This window comes from Pleurodeles waltl, chromosome 2_2 (assembly GCF_031143425.1).
Source record: "Pleurodeles waltl isolate 20211129_DDA chromosome 2_2, aPleWal1.hap1.20221129, whole genome shotgun sequence".
Taxonomy (NCBI): Eukaryota; Metazoa; Chordata; class Amphibia; order Caudata; family Salamandridae; genus Pleurodeles; species Pleurodeles waltl.
In genome coordinates, this window is record NC_090439.1 from 788,522,326 (window position 1) to 788,549,234 (window position 26,909).

General features: G+C 43.1%; 1 protein-coding gene across 1 annotated transcript in view; it reads right to left on the reverse strand.

Moving 5' to 3' along the window:
• The window catches only part of ZFAND1 (zinc finger AN1-type containing 1), a 164,597-nt gene that overhangs the window by 39,317 nt on the left and 98,371 nt on the right, over positions 1–26,909 (reverse strand). The window contains exon 6 of the mRNA XM_069220416.1: positions 3,502–3,623. Within this exon, the coding sequence (XP_069076517.1) occupies positions 3,502–3,623 (122 nt within the window). The remainder of the gene's footprint in view (positions 1–3,501; positions 3,624–26,909) is intronic.

Below are 26,909 nucleotides of genomic sequence, written 5' to 3' on the forward strand. Positions count from 1 at the left end.
ACCTGGTGGAGGATTTGAATGATGGAATGTACTATTTATGCACTTTCACTTTTTCATCGATTTTAGTTTTTTTATGATAGTGCCCGATAATGCACCTTGTTTATCATCTCATGGTGGTGGATTTGCTAAGAGGTATACATCTTAAAGGAGGTAGCTGACATTGTAGTATGTACACTCTTGATAGCAGCACATTTCTTGACTTTTTCCACCGATTGTCGATAGGTGAGCTATACCTAGAGTGGGCATACTTAATTGCTTATACATAGGTAAATGCTCAGTCATGGTGAGAGAATGTACCTCTGTTCGCATATTTTATCGATGTACTCTGATTTTATTTTGTTCTACTTGTAAAATATAGCGTTTTTATACAGGCATATGATAATTTTTGATATGGGAATGTACTTTTGGTCGCTTATATTACTCACATAATATTTTGTAAATGTTTTGTCTGTGCAATGATTTTAACTAATCACGCAATAAAACGTATTACTTACTTAAGCAGTGTTCTGATTTGTTTCAATATTATTAAAATGTTCGTTTCCATCACACTTCAGAATTACAAAAAACAAGCTTTATTAACATATTATATTTTTTGAAATTACTGCACAGCTCATTTACAAGCTATATAAATGTGTGTTAGAAAACATCTGACATGTATACCCTTCCATTTCATACTAACTGTACCCCAGCACAATTGATGGACATTCACTTTACAGAATCCTCTAACTTTGCAGTCAGAGAAAGAAAAGTACACCTACCTGCAAAATAAAATAAGTGGCAATTTGTAAGCAGACATAAGCTGATACTTGATCTATGTCTTTCAATGCAAAGCAAATGGAACAAAATAAAAATAAAAACAATGGTATCTTTGTTGCTCATTTATTTTCTGAGTTTAAAATACCCATGTTCTTTACCAGCTCGACCTGTCACGGGGCTACAGGCGTAAAAATAGCTTGCCCTAATAAAAACTGAATCACCATGCAGAGTAGCTTTCTACAGACCTGTGAATATTCAGTCACCCCTAGCCATTCAGGTCAGTATATTGTTTGCTCATGAGAAGCATTTCACACCTTTTTTTACACCTTTACAAATGGTAATCCCTGGCTGGGAGAAGCCCATAGGAACGTCAGGCAGAGAAAAGTTAATTTTCTAAAAGTTACTTTTCCTTAAAATTTATTAAAATTGAGACTTCACTACTAAACTGGATTTTTAATAAATATTGAAAATGGTTGTTTAATTATTTTTCTAGCTAGAACAATTCTTAGATACAGAATTAGGATTTTAATCTGTACTCTGGTTTTCTACATAAAACAGCTAGGCCTCCCACAGTGAAACATACCTTTGAGGTGCTAGTCACTGTAAGGGCATGTTAACATTAAATTACTACATGTCATACTTTTAAATACCATGTTATTTGTGATTAGAATTTAAACATGTAATTGTTATCTTTATATGTGGCAGCCCAGATTTGAAGGGCTGCCAGTTGATGCCCATGTCATGTTTGACACTTTTAGCAATTTCTGCATTTACAGCCTGGGACTTTAGTTTCCTTTTTCACACGTGTAAGACATAAATATCCAGTTTAAAATCAAGAGACTGACTGAACACATCACAAGTGACTTGGATTCCCTTTTCAACAAAGGACTGCTTAACATAGGTCATATGTGATTGTGCACTAGATTTTATAGCAGATATTAGTTGATGTTTGTTCAATAATTAAAATCATTACAAACACATCTCTGAAATTTATAAATTATATACAATATAATACAAAAGTAGGTCTGTCTATTAAAAGTCTTGTCATGGGCTTTAAACTGCCTCCATAGTAGTGGGCTGTTCCCCACTGCACAAGCAGGCACTAAGTAGGTACCCAAGGTCATCCCGCCTCCTATTTCTTAAGCACTCTGGGATGCTTCAGTTATTACCTGGCATACTGGAGCCAACAGCAGCTATTATTTGGCGAAACGCCTTCACAAAATGTTAATTCTTCTGTTCTCTATGCAAAGATGCCTGTGGTCTTTATCACTGATACTGATGCTTTCTGTACTCTAATGTACTTGAATAGGAAATTGATTTTTCTTTTTGGGATGGCTCAGAATGAGTTGAGAGAAGCTAGAAGGAAGACACTGGAATAAAACAAAAACAACAAACAGCTGCAGACTCTTAGGTTTGAACATTTGTATTGAAACACCATACATGTAGGGGGGCATTATTAAACCCCCTGGTTCTGTGCTGATTAGTTAAATAGGTTGAAATGGTTTTAAAGCAAGTAAATTAAGATACGGTGTACCTCAAAGTAATGATCATTCTGCAACAAAAGCAATGCCACAAGACAGCCACTGGTAAACGTTAGGTAACATTTATTTCTCAAATGTGGCAGCACAATTTTTCTTCATAGAGATCGGATAGAAATAGTGTGTCAAAGACAAATAGCAAATCCTGTAGTTTGATTTACCATTTTCCTACATGTAAAAGTGTGCTGCTGTATGTGTTTTCAACCTAGGACTACTTAAACTGTTGTAATAGCGAAATGAAGATTGTTAATGCAGTAGAATTCATAAGCTTTCAGATTTATTCAGGCCAACTCCCCAGGTGGCAGCCAATAACAAACTGAATTGGGTGAGAAAGAGTTGTTATAGGTGTCACTGTTGAAAACTACAAGCACTGGTTCAAAAAGCCGCTACTAATTTATTATGCAGTCACTGGGGAGGCCAAGAGGTAATTTCTCTAATAGAAAACTGGATTTGTGATTACAGCTTTGAGTAGAAGTGTTCTTCCTGTGGCTTTAGCCTGCCATAAAGACATTGCAAATATCCACTAACCGTCCTTGTGTCTTCAATTTATTTTGCTCTGGGGCATGGTAACATGTTGTTGGATTCACAACTTGTTTGTTTACAAAGTAAAGACATAGGGGGTTATTATAACTTTGGAGGAGGTGTTAATCCGTCCCAAAAGTGACGGTAAAGTGACGGATATACCACCAGCCGTTTTACGAGTTCCATAGGATATAATGGACTCGTAATACGGCTGGTGGTATATCCGTCATTTTACCGTCACTTTTGGGATGGATTAACACCTCCTCCAAAGTTGTAATAACCCCCATAGTCTTTCTTAAAGATGAAATGAAAATACAGTCTCTCTGTGAAAAGTATTGACTCAAATGGTTTCCTGCAAATGCCTTTTTAGCTCAACAATTAAATATACGTTTAATCTAATTCACCATCATATCCCTCTTCTTTGTGCATAGAGATTAAGCAGTTTGTTCAGCAAAACAGTCCTATTCCCAGCTTTCATGCTGTTGTTACCCAAGATGATTATATTTCTAAGTCAGCTGAGGGTAATGCACATAAAGTCCCCCAACAATTACCAACCTTTCCTCTCCAAACAGCCATAACTATTGGCTTTGTCAATGCTTGTTTATAGTATACACTCGTTCAACAGTCATTTTGGGAAGATTTTCAACTCTAGGCACAATTATAAAAAACAAGGAAAACTGCTAACCTGCGGCACAGCGGTATTTCCAGTAGCATGCATCTTGAGCTTCATCAGTGCGACCTTTGCTGCTGTTTCACTGCTTTTGGCTCCTTTACGGCCTTTCTTTGCCATGGCCCCCTTTTTAGAATCTAGGAGAAAGCAAAAAATCTGAACTTCAGCTTACGTTTCTCTGATCAATAAGCAAAGGTTATGCATTTGTCACAAATGTTTTGCCATATAAAAGAATAGAATAATCCTCACTGCCAGACAAAGCAAATGTACTGTTAAGTACTTTCATATTTGCGTTCGACATGAGCAAACCAAATGACTGAAAAGTGCACAGCATCACAGGCTATTTTTATGGACGAGCCTGTGAGTGCATGCGCTAGCGCATGCATCTCACTTGCGCGACTCTGTTGTGTTCAGTAAAGGACTTGGAGACCGCCTGTCGCTCACCATGTGTTGGTTTGGGTAGCACTCTTCTTTACAGTCTCGTAATTCGTCAAGGCACACCTGGCATTATATCTGTCCGTCTGTGTGAAGCAGGGACCAAGCACTAAATGGTTCAACTTAATTAGTGCCCGTCCACTGCTCCAAACGTGATCGAGGTACTATTTTGTTCTTTTAACTTCTAGTGCCCAGCAAACAGAAGGCTTGTGACTGGCAAAAATATGCCCAGCAAGACAAACAAAATTGCTAAGTTTTATGTTTTAAAGCTATCTTTCTTTTATTTTGCCAAGTTGTCTTTTCTCACTTTTCACTCATTATTTTCTTTTGTTTTTGCTTGTGGGCACAGTTCTAAAAAAAAAAAGAAAAGACAATTAACTTGTTCGAAATACTGAAAGCAACAGTGTTTCTTTATTATGTGTAATCTCTGAAATTATGCTTTAATACATAATCATTCTGTACACCCTAATCCACCCCACTCAAATCCGCCCCACCCCAATTTAACCCACTTTACCCCACAACAATCCAGCCCACCCCAATCCAGTCCACTCCAAACCACCCCACTTCACCCTACTGCCATCCAATCAACCCCAGGCCAACCCCAATCCAGTCCACTCTAAACCACCCCACTTCGATACTCCCAACCCACCCCAATCTCATCTCCCCCACTCCAGTTCACCACCTCTAATCAAAATCAATCTGCACCATCCTAAAGCAATCTACCCCACTTAAATCAAAAACAAACTGCCCCACTCCAATGTGGCACACTCCAGTCTGCCCAACTCCAATCAAAAACAATCCACCCCACTCCAATCAAAAACAATATGTTCCTCTCCAATCCAATCCACCTCACCCAATCCAATCCACCCAACTTCATCCCAATTCACCCTACTGCCATCCAATCAACCCCACGCCAACCCATCCCACTCCAATCCACCCTAATACAATCTGCCCCTTTCCAATCCAAAACATTCTGCCCCATTCCACTCCAGAACAATCTGCCCCACTTCAATCCAAAAAAACCTGCTCCACTCTAATCTGTCCCACTTTAATCCAAAACAATTTGCCCCACTACAATGCCAAACAACCCACTCCAATCCAAAATAATCTGCCCTACTCCAATTCAATCGTCCTCACCTTACTCCAATCTATCCCACTCCATTCCAATTTACCCGCTGCAATCCACTTGACTACCACCATGTCCACCCCACACCAATCCAATCCACGTCAATCCAGCCCAGTCCAGTCTACCCCACTCCACTCCAATACATCTCACCGCAAACCACCACACCACAGTCCAGTCCACCCCAGCCCATTCCACCCCAATTTACCCGCTGCAATCCACTTGACTACCACCATGTCCACCCCACACCAATCCAATCCACGTCAATCCAGCCCAGTCCAATCTTCCCCACTCCACTCCAATACATCTCACCGCAAACCACCATACCACAGTCCAGTCCACCCCAGCCCATTCCACCCCACTGCTATTTGATCCACCCTACTCCATTCCAACCCACCCCAACCTATTCCAATCCAACCCACTCCACTCCAATCATCCCATCCCACTCCAATCATTCCGCACACCCTAGACCAACTCAACCCACCCTATTTGCACCCAATCCAAACCACCACACCCTCTCAATCCAATCAACCCCACTCAAATCAAGTCCACTGTTACCCAATCCACCTCACTCCAATACAGTCCACCCTACTCCAACGTAATCCACTTTAATTCACCACACTCAGTCCAATCTAATCCATATGAATCCACCCAACTCCAGTTGAATCCACGCCACTCCAAACCACCTTACCATTCCCCACTTCAATCTAGTACACCACTCTCCAATCTAATCCACCCCACTCCAGTCCCCCCCACCACATTTCAGTCCACACAACCCCTATCTAATCTTTCCTAATCCAACCCACCACACTCAGTCCGATCCACCCCATCACAACCTAATCCAGTCCACCTCACTCCACTCTGATACACCCCACTCCAGTCCACCCACTCCAGTTTACCCCATTCCAGTCCACCCCACGCCAATCCAATCCAATCTACCTCACTTCAATGCAATCCACTCCAGTCCAATCCATCACAGGCCAGTCCACCCAACCCTGATCCATACCACCTCACTCCACTCCAATCCACCACACTCCACAATCCAGCCCACATCATCCCAGTTCAGTCCACCACACTCCAATCCGATCTATCCAGGCTACCCCACTCCAGCACAATCCACTCCCATCCATCCCACTCTAATCCACCTCACTCCACTCAATCCACCACACTCCACAATCCAGCCCACATCATCCCAGTTCAGTCCACCACACTCCAATCCGATCTATCCAGGCTACCCCACTCCAACACAATCCACTCCCATCCATTCCACCCAAGCACAATTCACCCAACCCTATCCCAGTATAGTCCACTGCACTGTAATCCAATCCATCTACCCCACTACACTCCAATCCAACAAAACCTACCGCAATCCCATCTACCCCACCCCAATCTAATCCACCTCATCCAGCCCCAATCCAGTCCACCCGACCCCAATCAAATCCACCCCAACCCTATCGCTCCAATCCAAACTACTCACCCAATCCAATCTACTCCACTCCAATCTCATCCACCTCACCCCATTTCAATCCACCCCACTCGAACCCACACAAATCCACCCCACCCAAACCACCCCAATCCAGTCCACCCCATTCTACTCCAAACCAATCCACCCCACTACCTCAGTCCACTCTAACCCTCTGCACCCTACTCCACTGTACAAAACTCTCTGCCACTGAATCCTACGTCGCGCTACTCAACTCTACAACACTCTAGTCCTCTTATTTCACTCTACAACATTCAGACAAATCCACTCTACGACACTCTACTCCCCCACTCCACTCTGACACTGCATGCCACTAACCGTTAGCCATGCTGAGCAGGAGCCACCCTGGTGTACAACATGGCAAAACAAAGCCAATAGTTCTTGTACAGACGAGACCTACTGGCAGTGCCAGTACTTGTTTAGTTTGTGGAGAATAACCTCACAGAAGAACCTCTGTTACAGGCAAGCAAAACTTCATTATTCAGCAACGGACTGTCCCCAGAGTTTTGAGCTTAGAAAAGACTACTAGGCAGTATAACATCTAACATGGAGAGGTGTTTATCAAGAAGTATTTATCAGTGTGTCGGCTTGAGCATCAGAATCGAAGCAATAGAGATTGCAGTGTGAACAGAACTACTGGAATCATCTTTGAAGATTTCTACTGGAGGTATACTCTCATTAGGAGTTGCTATGCCTCTGAAATACCTGGAGGAGGTATGGTGCTTATTTTATATAGAAACGTAAGCACTGAAGTAGCCACCTGGAGATTTCGAACTAGGATATAATATGCCTCTGACCACTTAAACCATAAGAAACTAAAGGTGTGATTTAGATATTGGTGGATGAGTTACTCCGTCACAACAATGGCAGATATCCAGTCCCCCGAAATCTAAATCTCATTATTTCCTATGGGATATAGATTTTGGCAGAGGGGATGTCTGTCACCGTTGTGACAAAGTAACTCATCTGCCAATATCTAAATCAAGACCTAATTCCCTAATCAATAGGTGGAATGTTTGAAAATTCTCAGATTTCTTGACGAAGTGCTACACTCAGAGGAGAATCTACTGCTGGAATATCAATATGAGTGAGGAAATATGGTTAATAAAATATTCTTTAGTAAACCAGATTTGCATTGGTTGCAGCTCAATCCTTGATGGAAGTGGAATCATAACAAAAGCAGGGACAACAATGGTGATCTTGTATAGATCTATAAATCTTCAAAGGACTTCCGCTATATGGATTCCTCCAAGGGCATCAGAATTTTTGGAGTAGATGCAACAGTTAGGGATGCAACATAGAACTAAAATTGCTGCATGCTTCCCTTGGTTAACGTCTTATGAGTGTGATGCCAAGCTTCAGCTATTTGCAAGTTTCTAATTTGCCTATTATTGTCACTGGAAGAAAAAATAACAGATTCTGATGCCCAGTTAAACTACATTTAGCATGAAATGTATGGGTGATACCAGAAACTAGTGAAATTAAATTAGTTAATACCTCATTACCAAAGGCTACTAAGTCTATTGCCACAGCAGAAGTAAAAATTTGGGTCGAGTTGATCTGTGTAACTTTATCTAATTTTAAAATACGATTTTTATAATAAAAATACTCACCCACCCTTTGCAATGACTTCTCTTTGTGCGTCTATAACAAACTCTCTACAGTTTCAATGGAGTAATGATCACTCTGGGACTGATTCCAACTTTGGAGGAGGTGTTAATCCGTCCCAAATGAGACGGATATACCACCAGCCGTATTACGAGTTCCATAGGATATAATGGACTCGTAATACGGCTGGTGGTATATCCGTCACATTTGGGACGGATTAACACCTTCCTCCAAAGTTGTAATCAGGCCCTAAGTTTTTTAACATGTAAGAATGATTCATGGGCTGCACATGGTCTACATCTGAAAGGCCTAAAAACAAAATATAAAAATGTTACTAGACCTGCAGGTCGAGTCACAAATAATCTACTCGACCGAACTATAATGTACTTGACCCATGAACGGCTCTCAAATTGTGTGATTCTAGGCAAATATTTTAGTTTACAGAGTCACCTCTTTATTCATTCTCAAATGAGTGCACTTTCAAATTATATAAGCTCAGCATTTCTGCTGTATGAAAAAAACCTCTTTTGTTTGATTAAATAGACTAAACGTTATCTCCTTGTATAAAAGAATCTAGCCCAAATATAGGGAACACATGAACCATGACTTGCCTTTTAGTTTACTAATAGCATTGCCACTGGGGACAAAGTCTTTCTTATTTGTCTTTTAATAAATATATTACTAAAGCATGATGTGGTAGCTTACATAATGTCATTTTCAGACAGTAAATTTCTAAGAAATGTCCAGAAACTTTCCTACTAAATTGCAGCTTTACTGATAAAACTATAAAGGTACTGACAATAATCGGGGAAAACTGGATTGCAGAAAACATTTATCCTTTGCACATCAGGAAGTAAAGTGTTCTGATTTGTTTTGATACTATTAAAATATATTTTCATCAAACAGAAGTACAAACAAGCATTTACAATGCATCGGGTCTCGCGTTTGCTCATGTTAGAGCTGATAGGGTAAACTCCTAACCCGACTTTTCACCTATCGGGCAAAAGTGCATTTATGTACATAACCCGAAAAAGTGAAATCAAGTACATAATGCGCTCGACTTCTGCCAAGCGAGATCGGGCTCGTAAATTAGAGAAAAAAAAGTCCACGAGCCCGATGGAAAATAGCGAGCCTCGCATGTCTTCTGTAATTGGTCGCTGCGCTGGAGGAGGGCTAGCCACCGGAAAAGGCATGCCATATGCGTGCCTTCGACTAATGAAAGCAAGCAGATTTTATTAGGGAAGCCCACCAACCAATAAAAAACACTGATGTGAAGTTGACAGGGCTCCGAGCCCTTTTATAAATACAAAAGAGTCTCCCTGCGAAACGCATGCGCGAGCGCATGCAACGCAGGTTCGACCCTAAAAATGGTCTTTGACAACTACTGAAATATATTTTGCAATCTTTGTACAGTATCTTAGTTAGGTAAATTTTCTGTCATCAAATACCTGACAACCTACAGTCTTTCATTTCACATTCTTGTACAGCAGGTCAGACAGTTAACCTTACAAAATCCTGGAACTCTGCAATTAGAGGGAAAATTAAATGTAAGAAGACAAACTGACTTGTGACCTCTGTCTCTGAACACAGATCAAATGTGACAATATAAGATGTAAAAGCGTTGTTATTGCTCCTTCACTTTTGACTGAACAGAACACCTGTTCTTTGTCAGATCGCCAAAAGGGGCAAGTAGGACCTTTTGCCGATCTGACAAAGAATAGCTCGACCTGATAAAATATGACTCGTCCTTGCGACTGAGCAAGTAGTTTTTTCAAGGCCTATCTGGGAATACGTTTTCAAATATCAGAATGGTGGAAAGGGCCGGAATGTATGTGCCAGCCTTCGAGTGCTCGACAAGTGGATGCTGATGAGAGCAAGCAGAGGCTACATCACCTCCAATGCTGCCTACATCACCTAATGATAAATTGACATTTAATGTACATACTTAAGGGCCAACCAAATCAGGAGTAAAAGAAGGTAATTTCTTCAGTTGTAGCTACTGTGGTGATGGACCGTGTTTGGAGGACTTCATGGTCAACCGTCAAAGGGGGGGGGGGCAATCTCACTTTAGGATGGCCATTTTTGTTTTTATTCGCTTAGTGACACTCAACTTCCTCAAATTATGTTTTTTATTTTTTTTATTACCTAGGGTCTTTCCCCTTTTTACTTATACTCCTCAATTTAAATAGTAGAAGCAGAAAATTTTAGAGACTGCATAGTGTAACAACACCAAGGAACAAGGTGCAGACATCATCATCATCTTCAACCACTGAATCCTGCACTCGATCATTTACTGAGTTCTCAAAAGAGTTCCCAGAAGAGCCCGGAGAATGGTGAAGGTAGGCATGACCCTTCATTTTAAGAGAGTAAATGTTCGCTCAAAGAGCAGATTTGTCTTTGTTTTGGATGGATTTGGGCGCAATGGCTACTTTGCCGGAGCTCAAATCAGTAAGTATAGAGGAACATTTTAAGACAATAATCCTGAACAGCAAGTTGCTTTGCCAGCAGTTTTACCATGGAGGCTAGCATGTTTGTTTTGCGATCATCATGACTGAAACAAGAGGATCAACAACCACAGGTTAGGGAATAGAGGAAACATACTGAATGGGAGTATCCTCATGCATCTCCACTAACACATAATTAATTGAAGGTAAGATGTGTTGGAGCTGTGGTCAGATGGAAACGGCTCTGGGTATTTTGTGATGAGTATTATCAAATTAATTGGTAGAGAAACTCAGACTCAGTCTCGTCCCATTTTTGGTGTTTCTTCTTTTGGACTTTATTTTGTGTTATCTGATCCCCCAGTTTTGGTGGAGACACGATTTTGCAAACGGTCAATGAGGTCTTGCCTACGAAAGAATTACATCTGGAAAGCCAAGAAAATAATTATTTATTTACATTACTTCAGATTTTGTGACAAGAGGCTAGAATATTTACGCACGCTGGTCTCCAAAAAGATTGGGGAATGTATAGATGGTAATTGCATTGAGTCTTTATGCGAAGCTTGATACTCAATTCACAGCACTCATTATGTCAGTGTAAACAGCTTAGAAACCTACAACAGTAAACTTATGGAATGATTTTGGTGAAACTCAGAAACTGTAATTCGAAGGAAACATAAGTATTTTCATAATATCTCTGTCGCTTTAGAAAATAAATCAATTGTAAGGAGGGATAACAAGAGAAATCATGTTCTTAATTTCTGTTGGACATCTTAACTACGAGAATGCTACCTATGCTGAAAGGAACTTGAGGTAATTTTTGTGCAAATATACACACGATGTAACCATTAATATTGAGAAAATTCAATTTATGTAATATTTAATGTGGAGCTCTCTATAGTGCGGAGCGTCACCTTTCTGTTGCTTAAGGGAGTTAATTTAATTTCCAAGTTCGAGCATACTTGCCTACCACTGGAAATCACCTCTTCAGGCCCTCAGGAAACTCACAAGTGGCTGAAACCATGAAAACAGAAGCTTCAGAGAGACACTTTCTATATGCTGTAATTGCAACCAGATGAACTCTTAAATTACCCGAACAGCAGATACAATGGTACCTTTTGCAAGTGGCTCAGAAACAAATAAAAATCTTACCACGGGACCACCTGCAAAACCATTTTCATGTTGAAGTGTCCGTGTAAAGGTTCTCACTCTTATTCATATCACAAGAGAATGGAAGGGATTGGAGCCTCCTCGAACCAGGGCACCAGATATAACAGCTCCTCCATTAAAAAGCAACAAAACCTCCGAGTTCGTGGCAGCAAATCAAGTGCAAAGCTTCCATTTAAAAGATTAAAAAACAACATTGAAATGAAAATGATAGGCACCTGAATTACATTTATGTTTAGTTTCCTTTTTTTGCTCAAACAACAGGTTAAAATGTTCATCGTCACTGAAAGTCTTGACCAACATCTCTGTAGAGCCAGGTCACATTTCAGAATCCCAGCTACCTCATAACCACTAAGGCTCTTAAACAGTAACACAGCAAATATGCACCACAAATATATTTCCTTAATTTCTTTTTGACAAGTACCAAAAAAGACCCAGCTTCATTCCTTACAAATATAAGAAAATGGACGTAACAGCGAGACTCCAATCACTGACACACAAAGTCGGTCCAGCCACTCTTTCCCTATCATCCTATCCGGAATGGCCACAACGTGACACTAAGTAAAGGGCTTCAAACAGATAATGCAGAAGACAGAACAATAGCACCACTTACCTATAATACTGATCAACAATAATTGGCAAAGCCAATAGTTCTCGCCTATACAAAAGCTGATGGCTTTGTTATTATTATTTTTTTTTTGTTATGTTGTACAGTATGGTCTATCATTGTATGGTGTGGTATGGCTTGTCATTGTATAGTATTGTATGGTATGCTAAGACCTGTTGTTGTATAGTATGGTTTGGTTTTTGTCCCACATGTGGAAACGTGTTGATAGTAGAGGAGGGGCAGAAGTGCTATCGATTCGCTTGCAACACCTGTCCTTATGTACACAACGTCACTCGGAAGCACTCATTTGGCAGTCTTTGGGCTGCTTTGCGGGCTTCGCAGTTGAGTTGTTTCCAGATCCCGCGAACACGGGAGGATACTGCCGGGAAATCGAAGAGAGCGAGGCGGCGAGGGAGCAAGTTGCCGGAGAGGGGGCGGTTGTCCTCAGGAGCGGCGGCGAGAGGCCATTTCACAACAGCGGTGCACAGAGCGGCACTCCGCTGGCATGTCAACGGTGAGCGCCGCTACATGAGCAGGAGAGCGAGGCAGCCGATCAGCGTTACCTGACAGAAACGAGAAGCCGTGCTCGGTGAAAGAGAGTGGGGTGGATTCGCGTTGCCGAACGAGGAATCGCGAGTAGTTAACACAATGGTTTTTTAAAATACATACAGGATTTTCACCAAATCCTGAAATCTGAACTGAAAATGGTATGGTGAAAAGGCGGAAGAGGAGTGCAGGAGCCGTAGGGCAGTGACTCGGATAACCTGCAACTTTTAGCGATTCCCAGTGGAGAAGGCGACGCCGGTGGAGACCGGCTGACTTCTGCGGGGGAAGGAGAGACACCAAACACCACATGAACCGGACGCACTGCAAGAAGGAATGATTAGAGCGCAGGACTGCCTCTACCAGCCTCCGCAGTGAGGCGCGCAGGACTTCAGGCCCGTGCTGGCAGCCTCTCTCGGAAGGAACAAGAGTGGAAGTGAAGCGGGACAGCGGAAGCAGAAGCGAAGCACCAGCGTCTCGGTTCTCGCGCACCAGAGTGTTTGTCTGTCGGAGGGGATCCTGTGCAGAGGCGGAGGTGGGGGCCCGGAGCGGGGAGCAGAGGGCAGGCACTGTGCGGGCACGGCACCTCCGAGAGTCTCTCCAGCGCTAGGATTGCTCTGGTGGCAGCCGGGATCACCCGCGGAGCTCGGGGCTGCAGTATGATGAGGCTCCGCCGGCAGACCGCAGCCCTTCAGTGAAACCGAGTCGTGCTGCGCGGAGCAGGTCCCGCTGCCTTGTCTCGTGGTTTGATCCTAGCAAGGATTAAACACCACCCTGCCAGTGAGACAGCACCAGACTGCCAGAACACCGGACTTGCTCTGCTGATGTGTTGAGACAGACCAAGGTACGCACCTAAAAATGAAGTCTTGAAAAACATCTGACCCGCATTTCATATTAGAAGGTGAAGGTGAAGTTGAAGTGCGAAGTGATCGTCTAATCGCCGCAGGTCCTGAAGTCCACCAGAGAAGTGTCTGATCCGGTTCTGGGTGATTGTTTTCACATTCAGAAAGTTACAAGAGACGAAAAGAACAGAAGAAAAGCACCTGGAGTGGATGCGACTGAACTTAGTAGCTCCGGCCGGCTGTGAAAGTAGTGAGAAGACCAGGTGCCCTTCACGAGTTGGAAAACAGTGAGAAGGAGCAGACTGAGTGAGACGGTGTGAGCTATACGGAGCTGACGCGCTAACAAGGGCGCCGCCGTTGACGCAGACGACGGCATCCGCTGCCGTTGCGGCCATAGCTGTTGCCGTCTATGCTACCGAGTGGCAGGGTGAGCGCAGCTGTGTCAGTCACAGCAGCGGAGTGAGTGCACCAGGGCCACACGGAAGCGGCCCAGCCAGGTCTGGGTGCAGCTTGTGGGCCCTGTGTGCCCTGCTTACCCACCGCCCCTTCCAACTACGCCTCGCTCCTCACCTACCTCCTCACCTACGAAACTTACGAACATTCAGCCCTTGGGCACTCACCCCACTCCTGTACGGCGTCGCGTGTACATCTTCACCTATTACTACCTAAACAGAAGGGGTAGTGCTCAGGGCCTACCAGGGCCCACCATTCTCTACAGGTCGCAGTGAGCGCAGCAGTTTTTGTAAACTGCTGCAGAGAGAGTGCACCGGGGTTACACGGAGGCGGCCCGTTAGGTTGGGTGCGGCTTATGAATCCCCCGGGTGCCCCGCTCACCTGCCGCTGCAAGCCACTGTAATCCTAAACAACAGGAAAAAGCAAATTGCGCGTCTCTTTCACCAGTTCGGGCAAAAAGATAGCCACCATGAGATCGGGGCGACTCAGGACTCTAGCAGAGGGCAAAGTCAAACCTTCAAAACCCCAAAGGAGGGCGCAAGGGAAGGGAAAGTGCGCAGTGAAGCACTCGGCGCCAAGTCCGCAAAGTAGCAGACAGGATCAGCTGGTAACGCCCCTCACTCCGTTTCTGCTCTACTTCAAACAAACAGGACTCACTAACAAGGCGGACCTTTTTTTGAAAGATCCAGCGGCGGCTTTCTTCTCAAATCCCGACACCGACGTGGGCCTTCCAACCCCACTGATTCCACAACCTCTGAACACGGGGCAGCTGGAGCCCGAGCTGTTAACAAACCCGACACAACAACTAGGGGTAGCCCTCCCCTCTCAGGAAACATCAAAGGACCAAGCTCCTGTAGAGCTTAGTGATCCCCTGCTCCAAGGGCAACAAATCAACTTTAGCTACTTAAGTAGCCCAATAGCGCACAAAAAATCGCAAGCAGATAGAATCGTGACTATGGCTCAGGTACATGCCCAGGAGCAGGAAACTTCTTCAGGTGCTCATCTACAGGTTTTAACGGGCAACCCAAGTAACTCCGAGCTACCAATCACTACGGGTAATGCGACAGAGGTACATAATGACACTGGGTATGTGCAAACCCACTAACAATCAACCCCAATCCTGCGGTCTAATGTCAACCCCCAGGGGAACAATGAGAGACTAGACATTGGTTCTGAAGTAATTACAGGATTGGAAGATTCCTGGTTACAGTCGCTCTCTATAACAAATAACAAAGACCTGGGAGAAGCACTGGACTTAAAAACTTTTGATCTAGTGAATCCTAAGGACCAGCAGTCGAGCTATCCTCTGGTGGTAGGGAGCATTAAAAACAGTATTACTACCCACCAACAAGAAAGAACTTTTAACTTGATTACGGAAATTTCTAGTGAGATGTCCAAAACACAATCACTTGAGGAATTAATGGTAAAAAACAACTCGACTGCTTCACCTTCCAACAATATCCCCTCAGAATCCATTAACAGGGAAATTTTATTCAAACATCCCACCCACGCAGGTCACCCTACTTGTGAAATGGGAGATCTAACGCGACTACATAGCTCATTGCTGAATGCTCTACATACTTCAACAGCGGTTCTTAACATGCAATCAGATAAATTAGACTTGCAAATGGATCTAATGAAGATAATGGCCACATGCATAGCTGGCATCAATCACAAACTGGACTCGCTGGCCATTCGCCCAACTGAAAAAAATTGCAACCAACAGCATTTTCCTTGTAATTGTGGCCCAATATTAGATAAACTATGTATGTTACCACAAGTCTTAGTAGAGATTCTGCACGAAGTTAAAGCAAGGAAAACCAATGAGGCCATCTCCAGGAACCAAGATACATCTCAAAGGAAATCAGACCTTGGGGTAAGCAGCCCAGCAAAAAAAGATGCAAACATTCAGTGCATTAACCCAGTGGTCACAGACGGATCAGATAGATCTCCACAGTCAGAACAAACAGCATCTATCAATTTAGAGAGTATAATTGAACAGCCGGGGCCGGCACTGAAACCCCTAACAAAGAGACAAAAAAAAGCGAGTAAGAAAGGCAAGGAAACAAACACGTGCCAAAGCTATTAATGACAATCTATATCCCATATTTTCAGCGCTTCGGCAACCGCACAACAGAGCTTTAGGAACCGCCAACAGTACGCAAACCTCAAATAGCTTCAAAGCCATAAGGGAGGGGGTAGTCACCAGTCCAGAACAACAATTCACTGGTGAGCATCTAATGACTGACTCACCAATGTCGCTCAAATATAACATGCTACACCCAACATCCCAAGACCAATTGAACGGGCACGCATTGACCACGAGGTTGGCAGCTCCCTGTCAGGGAGGCCTAAGGGCAGGAAATTGCACCTACAAGGATAAATCTGAGATCCCTTTAAGTGTCCAATCACCAGTGAAGATTTCACCAGAACCACCCTGCTATGCAGCCGTCGCACAAACCACTTCCTCACTTTCGACAATAACCTTTCCGGATAAGACCCAGGGCATCCTGTCGAGCCTCAAATCATCTTCCAGGCAAAGATCGTCAACCCAGGTCAATGCGGGGCAGGTCATAGTTATCCCCGCAGGCACAAAGAACAATAAATTTGCTCCTTTAGCAGACAACTCGCAGTCCAGATTCAATCCTCTCACCAGAGAAACACACCTGTCACCGACCCTAAATCTCAAACATCCCTCTAGGGAGGTAACAACTACTCATCATGATGGACGAATAAAGACTAAAGTAACGATTCAAAATACTCAAATAGCCGCAACAGACCTTGAAAATAAAGCCTTTTTAAGCAAACAATCAGGCACACTTAAAAGGGCCCCAACTAGAAACAATTCGGAAGATGGTCAATGGAACAGGCCTATGCCACACAGTATTATAGATCACTCCCAATCCACCCATGTGATTGAAAATGATAGGGAATCGAGGCAGGTCATTCTAACCCCAGATTATGACTCACGCGGCCAACAAGATAGCCTGAACAGGGGCAACATTCTGAGGCTTTTGGCAGAGCTTCCTTCAACTAAGGAAATCATGTCCCCAGATTTAATATCACTGAAATTCCTCTCCAACACCACTCAGAATGACCGGGAACAAACTCTGACTATGTGGAGAACAAGCGAAATCGCTGCTTCAATTATGGCAGTTAAGCAACAGTTCGAAAACTGGGGTATATGGCTATCACAACCACAATCACGTTATCCTTTTCCCCTATTGTTAAATCTGAAAAGTGAACCAATTAAAAAAACTGAATCACAGGCCCGCAAGCGCGGATGGGGTCCGGACGTCGAGGAAGCGGAACAGCTTCAATCCAAAAGGGGGGGAAAAAGATTCAAACACCTCTGTTGACCCCCTAGTTGTAGGGAATGGTCTACAAGATGAATGGAGATGGATGGCATGCACCCTAAACTCAAGGAGAAATAATTGACCCACCATACGTAATGCACCAGACACAGATCAAAGGCCGACCGTTACTATTATGTCCTGGAACATTGCGGGAGCAAAAGTAATTATTACAGAAGGACTTACAACAATGCTCAGTTGCAACTACTCGATAATAGTGCTGCAAGAAACATGGCTGGTAGACCCGATAGAACTAGGAGGCTATTCTCTACACCAGATTGGAGCTGAAAAATCAAACAAACCAGGCAGGGCAAGCGGTGGTCTAGCCACATACATCTCTACGGCACTTCAGGTCACAACAGAACAGCTAGCCTTCTCATCAACGGACTTACAGGCAATAAAAATCAGTTTTAGTTGCAACCGTCACGCTCCACTAATTATCTTTAACGTCTACGCCCATCTGCGGAAACATCGCAAAGTACTTCTCTTTGAGAAGTTACTACAAAAGGTAGAAGAGATACGGTGCGCTAATCCAGCATGGGACATCTTAGTAACAGGTGACTTTAACAGCAACCTGAAATATACTCCAGAACCGGACGAGCAATTGGCAGCAGAAAACGCAATTTGGTCAGTGCTACCAGAGTTACCATCAACACATATGAAACTGGATACAAGGGGCAAACAATTGGTCGAGGCCTTAGAACATCTGAGTATGAGGGTGCTAAACGGCAGGGTGAAAGGTGATGTCCCACCCAGCTTTACTCATCATAGTGCAAAATCTGCAACTACAATTGACTATACTGCCGTCTCTCTTCCCCTTCTGGCACATGTTAAAAAATTCAAAATCATACCTACTCTTCACAGTTACCACTCGCTTCAGCACATAGAATTGGCTTGGAACGCTCCGTGTTTTCTTCCAGCCATAAATGAATCAGGTACAGTTGCCTCTGTCAATCTAAACCGCATGTTCTGGACAGAGTCCTCTTTACCACAGCTGTGCAAAAATATAAAAACCCTGCTTCAATCAACAGCATGCCAAGATCTCTCAGCTGGGGAAGTGTGGGCCAGCTTTCTACAGTTAGTACCATCACTTGGCTCCGCCAGGCGTCAAGCACCAAATCACAACCGGAGGCCACTAACCATTCCACCAAATATCTTAGAATTAAGAAAGGATCTGAGACGTAAACTCAGATCCACAAAAGATAAACCTCCTACAGAGTCTTTATGTGCCCAAATAAAAACCCTTCGGAAAAATTATAAGAAACAGCTATGGCAAATACGAACCCAAAAGGAGGATGATTTCTGGATCAAATTACTTTTCAACTTAAGAAAGGCTAATACTAGAGAATTCTGGATGTCAGTGAATGAAATAGACCGAAAAGCAAGAGTAATAAACTGTACTTCAATTTCAGAAGATAAATGGGTGGATTACCTGTTAGACATCTTTTTTAAGCCAACTCCTCCTGCAGAAAATCAGCAACTGAAGGCTTTGCTAAAACCTACAGACCTTCCTCAGAGTGATATGAGATTCAGTGCCAATAAAGTAGCCCAGGTGATCAGAAGGAGCCGTAGGGACGGAGCTCCCGGCCCTAATGGTCTCCCCCAAGCCATATTCAAGGCAGACCTCGATTACTGGTCAGCCACTCTGTCAATATTATATGCTGAAGTCGATCGTAACAGTACCATTCCTGATAGTTGGAAAGGCTCCATCATTAATCCTATATACAAAGGAGGCAGCAGGGCAAACCCAGCTAGCTACAGGCTGATAGCTCTAATTGACAGTGAGGCCAAATACTTTGCCTCGTTAATCCTAGCTGACCTGCTCTCCTGGTCAAATTCAAATAACTTGGTCCCTATGAATCAAACCGGTTTCTGGAAGGGCTACGGCACATTGACTAACATTCTTGCGCTAGGAGATATAGCCAATCGAGCATAGTGCTTAAAGAAAAATTTACACATATGTTTTTTCGATTTCAAAAGTGCTTTTGATTGTGTGGACAGAACAATTCTCTGGAACAAACTACAGAGTTGGGGTTTGCAAGAACGCATTTTGAGGTGTATAGAATCACTGTATGACAAAACTTGGGTACAAATCAAGGTAACAGACTGCTCAAAAGTTTCCAGGAGAATACCAACAAATATAGGATTAAAGCAAGGCTGCGTGTTGGCCCGCACCTCTTTAACCTCTTCATGGCAGATCTCTCTGTAAAACTAGATGCAACCAACTCACATTCTCCAAGGATGGGAAGTCTGGCTATAACACATCTATCGTATGCGGATGACATTGTTCTGTTAAGCCACACAAAAATAGGGTTGCAACGCCTGGTTAATGCCTTGGGCGAATTTGCAAAGGCAAACAAACTAGAGGTTAATACTTCAAAGACAAAAACAATGTCAATAGGCTGCTCTTTGAATCCTGCAAACAAAATTAAATTGAACGGTTTCACTCTCGATACGATCTGCAGCTACAAATATCTTGGACTTACAGTAGACAATTCGATCAATTTTGTGCCGCAAAATCAGTATATTCTACAGAAGTCCAAAGCCTTGGCGTTCGCTTTCTGCACTCTTGCTCAAAGATTAAAGGGCCCATCATATAAACCACTAATGCCGGTCATGTCGGCTAAACTCCTTCCAGCAATTACATACGGAAGTGCAGCCCAATATGGGAAAGATGCAAGCCTTCTCGAAAGGCAGCAAATAAAAATCTATAAGCAAGTCTTCACTCTTCCTCGCTGTGCTTCCCCTGCACAGATAAGGCTCGAATTTGGTCTAACACAACAGCAGCTCAACAGGAAGGACCACACAATAAAGATCTGGTACAAAATAAGTAAAAACACTGCCAGCCCTCTAGTAGCAGCACTATGGAGTTCAGTAAATGGCAACCCTAATTCAGCTTACAACAGATACCTAAACAACTCCTTGCAAGAGACGAAAACAAAGTACCTATGGGATTCCAACATGTCGTATTCCCTTTTGTGTCGAGCAATAAAAAAGGAAATAAGTACCCAATCTTTTCTAGACGATAAAGCTAAACTTGCGCAGCGCTCACACGCCTGGCTGGTAATGCACACTTATACCACCATGGCCCCATCACAATACCTGCCCAAAACTTTCACACTCCACATCAAGCATCGCTTCCTGACCCTACGTTTGGGTGCATCTCCTGCTAGAGCAGATCATCCATCGTGGAAGAATAGAGGAGAGACTTCCTGCAGGCTATGCAAAGGCCCAAAAGAAGATATGGTTCACCTGATTTGTATTTGTCCAGCCTTAAAAGAAGCCCGCAGACTTAAAACCACTTTTTATGAGAAATGGGACTCGTTCCTGTCGGTCAGCGGTGATGTCAATGTTTGATCCCAATGACGCACAATCAATATGCAAATTCATTAAATTCTTGACTGCACACAACAAAAACGTAAACCTGCCATCCGGGAATGCATACCTAATCACACACTTTCTTTGCATCGTAGAATTAAGAAACTGATTTTAGATCCTCGCATGGTCTCACGGCCAAGGAATTAAAGAAATTTTAGAGATGTTTTATCTTTTAAACATGTTGTATTATGAGATGATTGTTATGGTTTTTATTAACTAAACAATAAAGATTTACTTACTTAAAAAAAAAAAAAAACAATAGTATGGTTTGGCTTGTTATTGTTCAGTAGGGTAAGATATGGTGTGCTATTTATTGTATAGTATGGCTTGTCATTGTACAATATGCTATGGTTTGACATGTATGGTGTAGCCTGTTATTGTACAGCATTGCCTTTTATTGTATAGTATGGTATGAAATTTGCTCTTATTGTGAAGTGTGGTATGGTACGGCCTGACATTTTATAGTGTGGTATAGGATGTTATGCTATTGTATGGGCCATCATTGTATAATTTAGTATGGTATGGGCTGTTATGGAATGGTAAGACCGGTCATTGTTTAGTATTGCATGGTATGGCTTGTGATTGTACAGTATGGCACCGTATTGGTATGTATGGTATAGCCTTGCCTGTTATTATATAGTATGTTTTAAGCTGTTATTATATAGCATGTTATGATATGCCCTGCTTTTTCATAGTATGGCATGTCATTGCATAATACAGTATAGTATGGTGGGTTCTAGTATGGTATGGTATGGGGTGTTACTGTATAGTATGGTATGGAATGGCATGTCATTTTATAGTATGGTTTGCTATGGTCAGTCATTGTACAGTATAGGATGGGATGGGATGGTCTGACCTGTTATTGTATAGGATGGCTTGTTATTGTATAGTATGGTATTGAAAGGTATGGTACGGCCTGCTCTTGCATAGTATGGTATGGCCTGTTATTACACAGTATGGTATGATCTGTGATTGTATAGTATGGCATGTTATGATCTTTGGCTGTATAGTAAGGTATGGTATGTTATGGCTGCCATTGTATGGTGAAGTATACAAAGTCACTGTATAGTATGGTACAATATGCCTTATATTGTATCGTATGGTATGTTATGGCAAACCATTGTATATTATCGTAATGTATGGTATGGCCCATCATGGTGTGGTATGGTATGATATAGCCCGTCATTGTATAGTACAATGTGGAATGGTATGTTATTTTATTCTATAGTATTGTATGGTATAGCCTGTCATTGTATGGCATGGTATGATATCATCTGTTATCGTATAGCATGATATGATATTGTATGGTCTGTTATTGTACAGTATGGTATGGAATGGTAGGAGCTATCACTTTCTAGTATTCTGTTGTATTATATGATATCGTATGGCATGGTATGGCCTGTCACTGTATGGTATGGTTTTCGTTGTATGGTAGGTTAGGGCTTGTCACTGTATAGTACGGTATGGCATGTGATTGTATGTTATGGTATGCAACAAACTGCATTCCCTAGCTACAGTGTTAGTGCATAAAAAACGCTCAGCATGGAGAAATCTAAAGTTGCACAAACTGCTTTATTAAGAAGGTAAAGTTGTATGTTGAAAAGAAAGAAAATGTTTTTAAACAATAAATAAGTCTAGGACTACAGTGCCTCCCTGGAGGATATAAAAGCAAAGTTGTAATAAAGACTGCATTTGGAAAACAAAGACCTTTTAACCATTAAATAAATCCTTCACTGCAGGACCGCCCTGGAGCTCTTAAACATTAAATAAGTCTGTGACTACAGAGTTAAAGTACCTCAATCCAACTGTAGCTTTATGATTGATTCAAACCCAGTGGAAGTTGAAGTATCTGTGGTGAAATTACATCGTCCTTTCTTTAAACTGGAGTAACTGACTAGCGTTGAATGTGCCAGACGAACAGGATTAAGCAGTGCTGTTCTAGGAATTTGATGATGAAAGCAACAATTGTGATTTAATCCACTTTGACACACTGACACATTGTCCTGGGGGTGGTCTCATGGACGGTCTGAGCCTTGGGAGACCGAAACGTCGATCTTATACTCTCCATGACGAAATTCTCTGCATGAGCTGCTGGAGTCCTATAAGAGTTATTTCTGATTGTTTGAAGGACTGCATATAGGACTCAGACCTTTTGTGGTTGGAGAGTCAGGAGGGTTGGTGCTCTCCTTCTGTCCCTTGGATGTAAAGGGATTATGGACTAGAGGGGTCGCCAGTGCATGTGTATAAAAACACCTTTGTTGCTTTGCTATATTGATGAGTATATAATTCATGAATATATAAAAATTCTTCATTTTCCCAAGAAACAAATTACATGCTGTTTGAAGATGTGTTCATTCATGGAACTTGATCTATGGTTAATTACAACATCAATAGTCCTTAGTATCGCTGAAATATTTGTATGCAAATGATTCCTCCATGAACATTGTGTGCTTTACAGTTCAATCTCCAACTTCAGGCAGTGGAAGGGAAACTAATAAAGGCACTGTGCAGTATTGGCCCATGCTCCATCAAGTAGGTAAACACACGAAGAGAGAAAGTGAAAATGGCACTCGCTGACCAATGAGAAGCAAGTAGAGTGACGATGAAGCCCACCAATAAGTTAATGAGCGGGCTCTAAACCCCTTTTAAATCAACAAACTACCTTGCAAGAGAGAGTACATGAACTGTCTCCGACGAGAACTACACAGAGAAGTCATTTATTTGGCCTTAACCAAAATGGGACCCTGCATGCATCAGTGGGCTATCATCACGTCTGCATGAGAAATCCATAGACTTCCACAACGAGACACAGGCACATCCTGTCATATAGCACAAGGTAAATTCTTAACACTAAGACAAGCCCAATAAGGAATATTTCTAACTAAAAAAAAAAGTCTCAAATGTAAAACAGAGGTATTCTGCCTAGGACATGTTACAGGGAGATGCCATTTTGGTACTAATCATATTAACCACAGGTTTTATGGCTATAATTGCCATATTAACACCACACACACATGGCCCTATTCAGTCATTACCTTAAGACCCAGGAGTTTACTAAATATTTTCTATAGTACATTACTGCTTCCTTAACAAGTAGAGAAAGCCAATTACCTGAGACGAACAGGCTCACAAATAGTCACAATTCCATCTTTGGGGAGTAATCTTTAGGAAGGGATTGCTACAACAGTCCCCTTCAAATAAGTTGTGGATTAAAACTCAGGAAACGTGTGAAAAAAACAGCTGGCTTCCACCAAGTCGTAAATGTCAAAGATCAGGCCCAAAACAAAAAAAAGCTACATGACACAACTGCAACTATTGCCCTCCTTTTCTAGATATTTGGCAAGATGAAGGAGTGGACAGAATAGCTCTGCAAGTAATGTCCTTGCATGTGAGACACAAATAAGCACATTTGAAACAAAGCCTAAAGGATGATGTAAATAACTAGCACCCCTTCCTCACCCAGGATTTGAAATGGAGCATACAGTGAAACATTACTATTATTGTGAATCCAAAACAAACCCTGCATGTTTTAATAAATGAAGCCTAGCAACCCCCGAACACTGGTAAGTATTCTCAATGATGGAAGATAAGGGTGCCAGAGCTCCGTTCAAAGGGCCACGGGCACGCAGGAGCTGCTAGGCCCTACTGAGGTGGCTGAGGCCTTTTACTCCTGATGTTCCAGGGACCACCCTATTATGGATCATGCTCCACTGGGTGAAGCACACCCTTCTGTACTGACTCTCAGTTGGGTAGCTTAACTTGAGCAGTCAAGGCTCCTTTGCAGGGAAGAAAGATACAGATCAGTGAACATGACTCATGACTCGACGTGAAAGCAGGGCATGCAAAAAAAAAAAAATCAATATAGAGTCAAATACTTATTTTTGCATGAAAAAAATCATTTTAATTTTAATTTGAATCCTACACATGCAAAGGTAAACAACATTCAAAAAGCAATAATACCACCTTGAGGTAGGGACGCTAGTAGTAGTCACTCCCTGCATTCCCAACTCATGTGTAACGCGTGCACTGTTATTTCCCATTCACTTATGACTTCATCCAGGAAATGAAAACTATTAGGCCATACTCAAGAGTTCTCCCCTTTTTGACTCTGTTAATAACGTGTAGTCAAATCAATGGGGTTTCAGAACCAAAGGCGGTATATCCCCCGGAGCCCCAAAGTCCCAGTTTTCAGCTTACCCATTCTGGCAGTACAAAACCTGCCGACTTTATCTTTCCTACACTGCGCTTACCAGGGGCCTGATGATCAAAGTTGCTCTGGCTCTGACGATCAAGTGGAAAGTCTTTATCTCCTTCCTCAAGAATGGGGAGACAGACTCCTTGCTCTGGCAGAGCCCCGATGGCCCCCTCCTTGTCCTCAGGCCTCCTCAGGTGCCCATATCTGGGCAGATCCTGTCTCATTTGCAGCAGCAGTTCTCCAGGTTACGGGTAACAACCCGGACCTCCAGCCTCAGCGTCGTCAGCGGCCCCTCCTGGTATATGGGGTCGCTCCAACGGCCTCCACCAGTCTGGCTGCACTGGCATCAAGTTGGCTTCTTCAACGGCCCCTCCTGGCATCAGGGGTTGCAGGAACCATATGCACAGGGGCAATGGCCCAATCAGTGCAGGAGCAGGATTCTCCCACCATGCCATAATTTAGTGTAAATCAGCCCCTCCGGCAAGGGCAGTCAACTTCCCTATGCTGCACACAGGCAACGGCCCGATCAGTGCAACATAGTTCCTCACACCTTGCTCAAAGGCCCCACATCTGGGCTCCCCTCTGGATCTTGCTTCCTCCAACTCTCTCCTCTCCCTCATGGGCATCCTGGTCATGGCAAACAGGTACTGGTCTCCAAGTTCCAGGACATTTGATCTGGTTTCCTGGGTGATGTCCCTGCACCCAGCAGGGAGACTAGCAGGCTGGACCTCTAACCCTGATCACAGGCAGAAGTCTCTCAGAGCTTCCTTTTTCTCAGGCAGCACAGCTGACTACTCAGCAGATGGCAAAGTTTGAGGACTCAGACTCCCCTACTCATAGTTCTTTTCCATACACAATATATAACTTAGCATGCAAGCCGTTGAAGTGTTATGTTGGGATTCTGCATCTTTGAAATGGACATCTTTTCGCTTTTCTTCCTCCTCCTGAAGGATGCCTGTCACAGCAGGCATGACTCTGAAGTTGATTAACCCACAACAAGATTCTTGGGAAGGACCAGAGTTCAGACTTGGATGTCAGCAACAGTGATAGATGCATTGAAAGGTTACTCCTGCACCCTCAGTCCTACTTTCCTTACCAGCCCCATCTCCCTCTTTATGAGATGGGTTCAGGCCCCTTCCTAATGATCTGTCACTGAATCCAAGAGCCCATTGAAATGCAGAGAGAGAGCCTGGCTCTCCCCTCACCCAGTGCTTGTCCCACCCACCTTACAGGAATGCAGCAATACACAAATCTGTCTGGAGAGGATTCCTCTCCTCCTCATATTTTCACCAGGCAGGCTTGGGCTTCCCAAAATGGAACCCAAGGTTCTCCATGTAATGTTCCAGTATAGGCACTTCTGCACTCAGTGTACATTCACAATACTTTCAATGGCCTTTCAACTGCCATTCTCATGCATTAAGCTACTACCATCATACTCAAATGCAGCAACATACTCAGTCTGTGCCCACTGCTCAGTACCACAGTCTCTCTGTACTGTACCAGAGTTTGCTATTTTAAAATCATACATTGCCAGCACACACATCTACCATGTGTGCACTGTGTCACACTTCATCACGTCCTTGTGTAGTGTAGTGTGTTGGGAGCCCACATGCACTCAGCATGTTTTCATCAAGCATGCACTTCCACATCAACCTGATGTAGACCAGGGATGAGTTAAAAACACTGCACCTGAACTTTTAAAAATGTGAGTGAGTCTACAGGCCTCACTCCAGTGACAGTGGGAAAATGGTCCAGTTCAATGCTACTGATCATTACATTGCTACCACCATGCTTG